The following is a 13,282-nucleotide window of genomic DNA, read 5'->3' on the forward strand; positions in this document are numbered from 1 at the left end:
ATGAGCAAATTCAGAAGTCTTTTTCATTAGGTCCGGATTTGAAAATCCAGAATGTGTTTATTGTGTGCTTTTTTTTTCTCTCAATGGTGTTTTATCTCTGTCTTCAATGATTAATGCATTTCGAAGTATATAAATGATAATATAAATATTTTATAATGAAAAGCAAGTGTTGTGGTTTTATGGATACCTTTTAATGTTATTTTACTTTTATTCTTTAAATTGGTTTGGTTTAGAGGGTTTAATCCATTAAAAGTAACAAAATCATCACACTACCAAAAAATAAGTTCAGGATGATTGGCTTCCGAATATGTATATTCAGAAACATGATGGTGATTTCCAGATAAAAATGTCCGTAGATAAAGCTAACACTTTCGGATGTCAATATCCATAGACAAATGTATTACTTCTGACATCCATAAATAAATGTGTAAAAATGGTATAATGGGGTTTTAAAATTTTCGTTGGTACCATTCAAAATTGATTGGGTACGGGAAGCAATTGCCAAAAAAGAGTTGGAGTATGTATGGGTAGTGAAATGTTAGTTCAAAAATTAATAAAGGAGAACAAATCTATTAAAAGAATTTATAAAAGAACGTATTTTTCCATATCCTAATAATAAACTCATTCACTTTTAATTCCTAATTTTTATATACTAAATTTGAAATTCATTTTTTGTCCATGAAATTTTTTAAACATATTTTAATTGCATTTATTTGTGCAATAATCTACTTTTATTTTATGTATTCCATCACATCAAATATATATTTGTTTCTCTTAAGAAATTCTAAATGTATCCATGTACACTGTTTTGATTATACCTATTGAAATAAGTTTCTTTTTCAAATTATATTTAGTAAATATATAAATTTTTAGATTTAAAATTAAATTTGATAGACTAAAAATAATGTGTTTTTTTATAGTGTTATTAATTTGAAATTTTCACCACAACTTTGTGATTTTGTTAAAAATATATTTTTAGTGACTTTATTTCCAACAAATGATAAGCCAAACATAATTTATTGATAATATGTTTTTGAATCGAATATAAATTTTTCTTTGATAATTTATATAATAAAAGTTAAATATCGGAATAACACTTTAATTCTATTTTATAGCGAAATAATGGTCATAAAAATTTAACACATAATGAACTTTAATAAAAAAAAATATTAAATTAATTATTAATTCCATAATAATTAGTATCAGTTAAATATTTTTGTATGATTAAAATTTATAAAAATAATATATTTAAATGTGATACTTCATATTTATAATTAAGAAGTTAAATTACGATGTAACATTATTTTTAACTGTTTGTTTTTTAAATTAATTTGAGGAAAAATTTTGGAGAATAAAAAATTAGTATAGTTACTCACTTCTCTGACCAATTTTGATGGAAACCATCCAGTCACATACATCCACATAATGATGATGAAGAAGAAGCATTGGATTTGAGGACAAATCCTTTTCAAGAGGGAGGGGATGATGGAAGAGGCCCAAGCCCATGATAGAAAAAGCCCAAGCCCAAGCCCAAATACAAGTTCAAGCTTCAACTCAAGCCCAACAAATAGAAGATATGGGTCAACTAAGCATCATTGGATGTCTTTCTTTTGTAATTACTTTTGAGTATTTTTAGTAGAACATAAAAGGGGGTGTAGATATAAATATAAGAGGTGCAAATGTATAAAGCTAAGTCACACCTTCCATGTGACACAAAAGAAGGTGTAGGTATAGATTTAGGAGGTGCAAAAAATAGAAACCAAGTCACACTTCCCTTGTGACTAGGAATTGGCTCCAAATTCAAATGCTTCTCATTTGAATTTCCCTCCACTTTCTTTTGAATTTCCAGCCCTCTAAACACTATAAATAAGAGGGTTTGGCTCATGTATTTGGAAGATTAATTGAATAGTGAAATGCTGCCAAAATTGTGTCATTCTCACTCCTTGCCTAAAACTCTCTTAGGAATAGGCTTTTAATCTTCAAACCTTCACCCCCAAATGGAGATGGTCGAACCACTCCAATCTTCACTACCTCTCATGCACCTTCAAGGTCACCACACCTCTTAGGAGGACCTTGCCCACTCTCATCCATTAAGCTTCCGCACCATCTTCTACAAACATCCAAGAAGAGCTCATAGGAAACCCATCAGATTTGGTGATCGATTTTTTTGATTGATTTTTGTGATCGATTATCTTGACATCCTAAAGGAGATGAGATTTTTAACAGTACAGGAGATGTGTATTCACGTGGAGGTTATGGTTGATGATGGTGGTGCAATAGAAATGTTGAAAGTTGCAAATACACATGGTGAAGTTCATTTACTTTTAGTGCATGTTGTTTCAGAGGCAGAAGTGTTGTTGGCTTTAGGGGATGGTGTGGAACCCGAAGACGTTGAAGGTAATGTTGAGGATGGTGGTGGTGTGGAACCTGAAGGTGTTGAAGCTGATGTTCAGAATGGTGGTGGTGTGGACATTGGTGAGCATCATGGTATGGAAGGTGTGGTTGAAGAAGATGATGAGGAGGACGAAGGTCATGGTGGTCAAGGTATTGGTCCGCCTATTCATGAAGACATGAAATGTGATAATGATGGTGGGCATGTGTCAGAAAATTCTTCTTGATTAAGGGAAGTTGAATTTATTGAAGGTGAATATGAAGTTCAAAGTGAAGGTACTAGAGGTAAGGGTGAGGGTGAGGGTGAGGGTGGGAGTTAGGGTTTAAAGGTGAGGTTAGGCATAAGTGCAGAAGGCAGACCAGTAATCCTATACGAGGTTTATAACCAAATTGTATAAATGATTTACAGGATTTGGATGCTGATGATGATGAAAGTGAAGGAACATTTGTGCATGATAAAGGGCTGTCAGATACAGAGTGGGAATCAGAAGAGTTAGACAACATGGACGAATTTGAAGATGGTGAGGAGGATATCACTACAGGTGGTAAATTTTCATCCTTTGAAATGCCAAAAAACATGGCAAATTTTTCATGGGATGTGGGTACCTATTTTACAAACAAGGAAGCATTCAAAGATGTCACCATAACTTATGCTATCCATTCAGAGAGGAACTTGAAATTAGTACAAAATGATGATTCGAGAGTTCGGGTGTGTTGTAATGGAGCACAAGGTTAATGTGAATGGTATGCATATTGTGGGTTCTTACCCTCAACAAGTTGTTGGCAGTTAGAAAACTAAATGACATACATACCTGTGCTAGGCAATTTGATGAAGATCAAGTTCTTGGAATCATATCACAGTTTAAGGTTAATTTGTTGAGCATTAAATGGCTGAGTGGGAGGTTGGAGAATTCTTTAAGTCAAAATCCAAAATTGAGAAGTAATGATGTAAGGAATAAAATTGTTAAAAAATGGAACACAAGTATAAGTAAATCAAAAGCTCAATGGCCATGGGGTTGAAGAATGTCCATGGTTCATTTCAATAGCAGTACAAACAAATTTACGACTATGCACATGAGTTAATGCATGCAAATTCAGGGTCTACAGTGAAAGTCAAAGTTGAAGACATGAATGACTTTAAAGTTTTTAACAAATTTTATGTGTGCTTAAAAGCCTGCAATGATAGTTTTATATCTTGTAGGTCCATAATTGCTTTGAATGAGTGCTTCTTGAAAGGCTTTTATGGTGGTGAACTGTTGACAGCAGTTGGGAGGGACCCAAATGATCATATGCTACCACTAGCATATGTTGTGGTTGAGGTTTAATGCAAAGATTCTTGGAGTTAGTTTTTGCAGCTTTTAATTGAAAATGTTGGGGGTGTAGATGTATGTCAAGGCATCACTTTCATGTCTGACCAACAAAAGGTATATTCTTTGTTGTCAATTGTTGATTTTGTATATGTATAATTTTCATTTAAGTATTGTGTATATGACTTTTGATAGAAAAAAAAAGATATAGAAACCAATGCGTACATATAGGTACCGGGTTCATTTTCCCTTGACAAGAACTCACAAAGTGACGGACAACACCAGTCGCAAAGAACTTTTCAATTGGAGGTTGTAGGGTAGGTAATTATTGTAAGCAAGAGAAAAAAGAAAATATGCTATTGTGGAGACAACCAAAGACATGGTCGTAACGGTCAAATTAAAAATAAATAAATAAATAAATAATGAAGGGATAAAAAGAGTTTTGACTCACTTCTTATACAAAAGAATAATAATTTATTCTCCTTCAAAATCTAAATAGGTATTTTTTTGTGAAATTTTTATTAGATTATGTTTTCTTCATACAAGAAATTCTATTCTCACCAATCACATGACTTTTTTTTTATATCATAATTGAAAACCAAAAAGGAAATGAGAACAATATACATACCTAAAATCAGGTTCATCTTCCCTTGACAAGAATCTCACAAATCGGCTAACAACACCAGTAAAGAATTCTTCAAATGGAGATTTGTCTTGGTTAACATAAATAAACATAGTGAATGAGTAAAAATTGTTTGATCAAGATTAAAAATGCTTGAATCAAGATTATAAATACTTGATATAATAAATATGAATTGAAACCTACCAATAATGAGCAGACTTCCCAAGTCGAGTGACATGCTCAGAGTTCTTAGAACAGAGACTTTCTAAATCGTTACGAAAGAATCTTACTTACTAATGAAACAAGAATGAAATTTAACGAAACAAGCAAGTATTGAAAGAGAAATTGTAGTGGAAATGTAGCTACCGTTTCATAGGATTGGATCTCTTTTAAATTCTTCTTAGGTGAGTCTCTTCTTTCATCCTTCTCCGACTCTCTTTCCAGTGTCAAATAAATTTTTTTAAGTTTATTCCTCGCAGGCGAACCAAAAGAATCTGACCAGAATCAGAACTAGACAGGAGAGATATTTTTCTCTTTCTTTCTCAACAAGATAAAAAAAAAAAAAAACTAAATGATTTGTTCAAACCAAATTCAAGACAAGGCGAATATTTTCTTCTTCTACACTCTTCTTAAGCTTTTTTTTTTACTGTAAAGTTAGTCAAAAACATCTATTTCCTAGAGTCATGTCTAAATAAATAAATTTAATAATTATAAAAACTTATGTTTTTATTATTTTATAAAAACACCTATATATTATAATTTATACTATTTTATATTTAGAATTAAAATTAATTTTTTAAATATGATTAACTTTATATATATATATATATATTTAAAAAAATTAAACAAGCTAAAATGATTTATTAACCTAATGGTCTGAAAATGATTTATTTAAAAATGATTTCATAATTATTTTTTAAAAGAAACTAGAAACTCAAGTTAGTTATAAATAGAATTGATAAAATAAAGAATGGACAGAAGGTATTGAATAGTGTAACTGAAAAAATATTGTGATAGATAGATCCATACAATTTGTAGATTTTAATCAAACCCTAGTCATGCACATTTTTGCAAATTTGAAAGACAAGAAAGAAGACATTGTCAGCATGCTTAAATGAAGTTTGATTCCACCTATTTTTTATATTTTGTGAGAAAAATAAAGGGAGAAAGATGATAGAAAAAAAAAGGAGAATTAGATCCTTTGAAGGCCCATTCCACTTTTTTTCTCATTAATTTTTTTTATGACAACCTTTTTTTATTATCTTGTTCTTTTTTTTTACTTTTCATCTTTTCTATTTTTACAATCTACCAATAACTTTATTGAAATAGTTATAATGTTCAATACATAATTCTGCTCAATAAGAGAAAATTACTATGGTGGCAAAGCTGTACTAATATTTTTATCTTGAAACAATTAATATTTCATTTTAATATTTAGCGGTGTAAATAAGGCTTACTATTAAAGTAAATAATACTTTTACTTGCTAGAAAATTATGGTTATAGAATATACCTACATTGTCTAAAATTATTAGAATTTAAATATGAATAAATATGAATTAATTCTCGTATTAATGCCGATAAAAAAATGTAAAATTAATAAATTAAACATCATATAAATAAAAAAAGCTGACTTAAGATTTTAATCTGAAGGTAATATTAATTTTAATAAAAAAGCTGACTTTGATATTATTATTATTACTTCAATTCCATAATTTCTTTTCTTTGCTAAAAATGAAAAAAATTAAATTATGGAATTGAAATAAAAAATGAAAACATACAATTATTATTATTATTTATACGTTGTGACTGATAAAGATACATATTTGCAGATACAAATAAGCAAAAAAATTATTTAAAATTATTTTTATCTAAACAATTATGATGTTTTAGATCGGAAAGCACTTGATAAGTTGTAGTTCGCATGCTTAGGCAGCCATCATGTGCACGAAATCTGAGCTCTGTAAAACACAAATCCAGAGTTTGGAACCACAGACAAACTAGTGGTCTCATTTACCATATTAAGGACTTTATTAATCCCATTCCAGGGCCATAAAAGAAAGGCTAGCAAAGAAACATGCACATAATTTAATAGGCAAGCACACTGACACGAAATCCATATTTGTTTTTGCTATAAAGAAATAGTTATTGAAACGTGTCATGGTATGAGGTCAAAATGAAGTATACTTCATGGAATATCTATGACAAAATAGAATAAATATTGTCCTGAATTTTTTCCCCTCAAGAGTAAGGCCATCTTTATAGTTTTAGGATGTCATCAGTGAATATTTTAAAGACAAGTGGTTGATAAATACTCATATTCTACTGTATTTTCAAGTGGTATGTTAAAGAAAGTGTTTTAATATTCCTCATACTTTATATGTGTAGAAATCTTGTTTCAAAGGGTGAAATGAGAACTAAAAACAGTTGTTGATTGACGAGTCTGTCCCACTATCTCCTGATTCTGTGAATTAAAAAGAAAAGGCTCAAATGGAAGGAAATGGGTGCATGTGGAATGTGATGGTTAATGGACAGGACAAAGAATGTAGTAATTATGTGGAAAGAAGGTGTGGAATTTTGAGAAATGAAAGTTGAAAAATGGAGAAAAGGGTGATGGGTTAGCCACATGGAATGGGATGTCAGTGTGGGAAAATTTAGAGATGTATTGTCAAGGTTGCACGCGTGTCAGTACTGAATAGGGAAAAAGGTGTTTGGGCAGAGAGAGAGAGAGAGAACATTGTCTAGGATCTGACCCATATTTGTCTGTTCCAAGGAGAACAATGTGGATGCAAATACAAAAGTCCAATAACCATTCCAATTCTTCAAATGCCACGTGAAAACCTTTTTTTCCCATTTTCACATACTACACTCACTCACTCGCATGCAATGCTATTGTATGCAACCTAATCTCATCACTCACCTCACGTCTCTCTTCAACCCTTCCTTGTGGGACATCCAAACCACATCACATGAATCTCAGGCAACCCTATGTTCTTTTTTAGTTTCACAGCCAAAAATGTGATTGGAAAGTTAAATTTATTAAACCTAGTTAATCAATTGTTTCTACATTATTAGATTAGTTATTAATGAAACATAACAAACTTATAGACCCCTCTATGGCTAACCTTCCCTACCCTGTTCTTCTGCTACAACAACACATAAGTGTGCAGGTCTTAATTTGTTGTCATCAATAATTGAGAGCCTGTTAATACTTTATCCCAAGCTTCAAAAAACTATAGCATATCAGAGTACTATTATTAGTATAAAACATATCTTATTATTCTCGATAATAACTTCCTCAACTGAAATAATATAAAAAATGAGGATAGAGATGAGGAATTCAAAGCAGAAAACCAATAAAAACGATATATAAACAAAAATAGAAACACTAAAATCAAAGTAGCTCAACTCAAACGGAGCGGAGCCGGGGGCGTGGGACCGCCGGCGAGAAGGTCGGCGAGAGCCGTCATGGCTCGCACTTGCATCTCCAAGGCAGATATGTAGTCACCGGCTTCTTCTAGAAGCTTCGGGAACGACAGCTTCCGGCAACCGGGGATTAACCGTCCGAGAACGCGCGCTTTCTTCTGCAGCGGCGGAACCGTTCTCCGAATCTCCGGAGTCCTCTTCTTCACCAATCCGGAGCCGGACTTCCTGGCCTTCCTGTGGTGCCTCTGCTTCCACCGGCCAAACGGATTCGCGAGAATCGCGCGGCTCCAGTGAGTTCGGCCTTTAGCCGTGGCGGCGAGGGCGCGGTCGGCGGCTGCGCGGACATCGCGGGCGGCGGCAGGGCTTTTACGGCGGAGCGCGTGGAGGAGGTTGAAGGCGTAGATGCGGTGTTCGGTTTGGGAAGTCCAGGGAGCGAGGGAAGCGTGGTGCGTCAGTTTGCGGCGCTTCTTGTGATTGGAGTGTTGTGATGACGTAGCAGAATGGAGGTTTGAGTGGAAAGACGCCATGAGAAGAGAATGATGGATAGAAGAGGGCTATGATTGGAATTGTTCTTGAAAACAGAGAAGGTGGAAGCGATGATTGAGTGATCAGCAATTGCAAGAATTGGAATTCACATTTGAATGAAGAATGAGCGAAGAAGATGATGATATTAAGGTGAATGCAGAGAGAGAGAATGAAAGAGAATTCACGAGGATCCACGCGTCCTTCTCTTTACTTTCCATTCTTTCAATTTTACCCCTGCTTTCTTTCTGTGTTTTATTTTCACATGTATTCTTATTTTACACTTAATATCATATAAAAAAATATAGGTTGAAGAAGGACAAAATTAGCCCAGATTTGAAAGTTTGACTAGAAAACCGAGATGAATAACACTGTACTGCAAAGTTTTCCCATAACAAACGAGAGCAAGATAGTGACGTGACATTGCATGTGTTAATGAGGAAAATTAAGGTTCTAATTGCCCACAATAACAAATTAGGCTCACAACTTGCCAAATTAAAATATGATATTATATTAGGTTTGACCCTCTCTTTCTCTTTCTCTTTCTATTCCCATTTTTAGTTGGTGAAACGTTAAATTCCAATAGTAACTGGAAGGAGGTACTCATTATCTTAATTAATGAAAATCCAAGCCTTCATTCATTTTCAAAGCTAATATCTAATCACTATTACTCTATTATTTGTTATATTTAGTACATGTTATGTTATGGATAAGATCTCTCCTTTTGGCTCAATCGTCTTAACTTGTTTACAAAGATATATTATATAGGAGAGAATTAAAAGTTAAGAAAAGATAAATAATATCCCCAACATCGTAAAAGCAACCCAAATTTTGATAAGAAAATGACTTCTTTACCCTAGAGGTAAAAAATAAAAATAAAAACCCTATTTGGAGGCCCACCCAATTGTTAGGTAATTTTTGAAACTGTGTGACCTTAGAGGTAAATTTTGTGTGGAAGTGTACCTTAACTACACACAAGCATTTTTCACGCGACGTGCAAGGTTCAGTGTTCACCCTTACAAGAGAAAAAAAAAGTGAGTAAAAAGTATTTGAATCAAAATAGTCGGTGGTTGCAATCTCTCAACGGCCAACATTGATGGTGAGACGAAATGATGATGCTTTCTTTGGATAGTTTTGGCCTTTGTTTTGGGGGGGAGAGGGTTGAAGGAAATGGTTGGCATGTGAGAAAAGTTATGGAGAGAGTATTATTGTAATGTAAAATTGGGAGTGCCTTTACCTTTACCTGCAAGAATTGGATTTGATGTTCACGCTTGGAAACTGATGAATGTTTGTGAAAAAAAGACGACATGGTTTGGGGTAAATGCAGCTAAAGAAGTGGCTTTTGAAGGCATTCATGACATGGCAATGGTGCATTGGAGGTATCATTGGTTGTGCATATGGGGTCAGACTCATTTGTCTCTATTCGTGACAATGATTAGAGGGGATGCACACACATGGCAAGCCTACACACAAAAGGAACGCATGCCACTGTTTTACTCACAAATTCAAAACTCTCTTTTACAAACTGTTAAGTCTCCTATGAATATAACAAATGCTTCACATCTTTAAATTCATCATAGTTTCATTGATCTACTGGGGAATGTTAGGTTATGGACATGAAGATTTGATACTTGTTCATTTATTTCTAAACTTATGTATGTAACTTTACGAAAAAGTATAAATTAAAGGATTAACATCGAAGTTATAATTCAGTTCATCTATACTTGATTATCTTTTACAAAAAGTATCATCTAATACAGAACACATGAAATACTTTCAACTCATATTCTATCATATACTCATTATAATTTTGTGTGTTATTACTGACTTAAACGTCCTTTTTTCGAAGATTGAATCTTCAGAATTTGAAAAAAGACCACTAAAAACTCATCCAGATCCAGATTTCGACCTCGAACTGTCAAAGAAGACAAACATTGGTTAAATTACACTTCCGAGTACCTAATAATTTCTTATTTTTCAGTTAATTTGTATCGTTCGGACCACTGTTTGGTTTTTTGTTGTTTTGAAAACAAAAGTTGGACTGAACTCAACCCCTTCTTACAGGCCAGAAAGATTCCATTGTGAGTTACGTGAATTATTATTATTTGAGTCCGAAATGGGAAATCAGAAACGAATCTATCCAAATGACATGTAAGACAAGTTTGCCTCCTTGAAAGAGACATGCTTTACTGTCTAATCTCAACACGAAACGTGGTCTCGTACAATGATTTTCGGCTTTAGCTATGAAATAATCAGAGTATGCTTTCATCATCATAATAAGAAAATTGTGAGAATAACCGAATCAGAACAAAACCCCTTCTGTTACAGGATTTACATACGTACATGGTCAAAGTGATTAAAGTGAGGGACTCACGTGTATAAATCTAAAGTAAAATAATAATAATAATAATGCACTTATGTTTAATTGTAGTAATAAAGTTACTCTTATAATAAAATAAGAGTGTCATGTGAAGAGGAGCAAGATGTTTTCTCATACTTTCTGTCCCATCACACCACCTCTTGTATTTTTGAATATTTTTCCTTAATATTGTTGGAATTGGAAAACGATAAGAAAATTTTAAATCAAATTTTAAAATACTTGGTTAAAGAGAAGATGGTTAAAGAGATACTTGGTTCAAGCATAACTTACTTAAAGCATCTTTTAAAGTCGTATATTCAAATCAGTTGCAGTATTTTCGTAAAGCATCATCTTTCTCCCTTTTTGTCACGAGATATTTTGTGCAACTATTTATTACTTGGTTGGTGTGACAAATATTTGTATTGTGATTAAATTAAGTTGTGTCTAATGAAGTTTTTTTCAAAGGATCCGTTTGTCACTTTACCAAAAAGAGGACCCTTTTGCTGTTGTTCACGAGTTGAAGGTACATCAAAATTCACACTACTGCAATTATATCTTCAATATAAATAAGTCTTAAGCTTGGGTTTGGTTCCAAATCAAATAAAAAAAACAAAAAAACTATAAAAGATAACCTTGACCCACTCCTAAGTAGAAGCACTAAGTTTTCAGAAAGTAAAAGGAGAGAGAAATAAATTTTAAAAAAATAGTTAAAAAGTATAATTGAATGCTTAGTAATTTTGTATGGTAAAAGTAGAGGAAAACATTTTGGAAGAGGTACAATTTAATTAGTATAATAAAAATAAATAAATAAAATAGAAGATGGTACAAGAGTCTCATAATTTTCAAAATTTGTTGGACTGAACAAAAAAAATTAATTATCTTTCTCTCTCCACTTTACCAAACAAACCATAGGTAGTATTTATATGAAGGTTTCCATAAGTACTCAGAAGAAACAAAATTATTGACTTTTGCATAACTTAAACTATTTTATATATAGTAAATTTGTAAAAAATTCCATGTATTTTTATAATTTATTTTAACTTGTAAATAAATTAATTTTAGTTTTAAAAATATTTTTTATTTATTTTTTGTTTTCTATGCTAGAATTACTTATACATAAGTTGAATGACTAGCAAGAGATGCAATCCTCTTGTAAATAAATTTGACTATATCGTTGACCAATGTTTCGTAGTGTTTCCTACAAACCTTAAGCGCTGATTTGGATCTCATTTCCTTTTAATCACTGTTAAGAGGAAAATTGAAAGAAGATAAAAGTAATAAAAATAAAAACAAAAAGTAAAGGATATAGAGAAATAGATAGGTAAGCCTACCAAACATAATACAGAAATTTCCTTCAATACTTATTTAGACTAGCAAAGAGAAAATAAATAAATTTTTTTTTTTTTTTCCAAAATAATAAATCTACCAAAAAAATTAACCTTTTACTCTATTATTTTCCTCAACATAAAATTATTTAAATTATTTAAAACAACTATACAAAAAATAAAAGGAACTCTCTCACCAATTTAGCCTCCTTAGGTTGGGTGTATAGAGTGGATTTAATTTATCCAATTTTTTATTTTTCTAATTTTTTTTTTCTTAAACAATTGTAAAAAGTAATTTTTTTTCATTTTATTTCCTCTATTTCCTTTCCTTCGTTTTCATTAATTTAAACAGTTTGTGTTTAATGTTGTCTGTATAACACCTAGTGAGGCATTTGCAAGCTCCAAATTGGATGCAGTATTTTGAACACATTTGAAAGAAATATAAAGTTTGTTTGGTGGTAAAAATTGGAAGAGAGGAAAAGATAGGTTGTGGGTTTAAATCCCTTACTAACAAAAGTTAACATATTAACTATTAACGTTTCTTAAAAAACAATATTTAAAAAACTGTTTAGCCAAATATTTAGAGTGAAATAAAAAACAACTTTTGTAATATAATTTTCGTGTAGAAAAAATATATTAAGTTTTATCATAAAATCATTTTTGAGAAAAAATTTCAATACCAAATTACTTCAAATTCAAATTTGACCATAATAAATGTAAAGCACTTAAATCAAATTAAACATGTTTGTATATATTCATTATGGAAATATGGCACTTCACTCATTAAAGTTCACCCAAAATTTGTCTAGAAAATTACTATTGAGAAGGGTTGACCTTGATAATATTACCAAAAGTTATTTGCCCATTGCTGTCTACTCCTCTAAGAATCCCCAAAGAGAGAAAGATAATTCTATTATAACAATTGGCACTTAATAACCAGGGAAAGATATTTTTTTAATAAAAAATATATGATAATGGGTTTTGAGTAGAATGAAAGTAATACTATGGGTTTTTTTTTATTAAAACATTACAACTGATTTTGAATGTCAATATATAATACTGTAGAAAATGTGTCTAAGGACACTCTCAGTTGTCTTTACAAATAGGTAAAAAACATATTTAATTTTCTTGGCTGATAAGAAGCAGAATGAGATAATATTTTCACCCTTTATCTTTGTTCAAAAGTTTATTTGGTATGTTTAAATTATATTATAAAACATAACCGATTATATTTACCTGCGATATGTCGTCTTTATATTTAATATAATCAATTTATGTAAGTTTATCAATTATATTATTATATTATATGACATATTCATACAAATATTAAAA

The 13,282-nt window shown here is 31.6% G+C and overlaps 1 protein-coding gene across 1 annotated transcript; it reads right to left on the reverse strand.

Annotated features, from left to right (window-relative positions):
* Positions 1-7,572: 7,572 nt before the first annotated feature.
* Positions 7,573-8,516, reverse strand: LOC137814903 (transcription factor bHLH149-like). The gene has a single exon (XM_068617842.1). The coding sequence runs from the start codon at positions 8,269-8,271 to the stop codon at positions 7,723-7,725; it is 549 nt and encodes a 182-aa protein (XP_068473943.1). The 5' UTR covers positions 8,272-8,516; the 3' UTR covers positions 7,573-7,722.
* Between the last annotated feature and the right edge of the window lie 4,766 nt (positions 8,517-13,282).

This window comes from Phaseolus vulgaris, chromosome 1 (genome assembly GCF_000499845.2).
Source record: "Phaseolus vulgaris cultivar G19833 chromosome 1, P. vulgaris v2.0, whole genome shotgun sequence".
NCBI classification, from domain to species: Eukaryota; Viridiplantae; Streptophyta; class Magnoliopsida; order Fabales; family Fabaceae; genus Phaseolus; species Phaseolus vulgaris.

What these genes read in the sequence shown, in the direction of transcription:
- LOC137814903 (XM_068617842.1), bottom strand. Translation starts at nt 8,271, where the DNA reads ATGGCGTCTTTCCACTCAAACCTCCATTCTGCTACGTCATCACAACAC.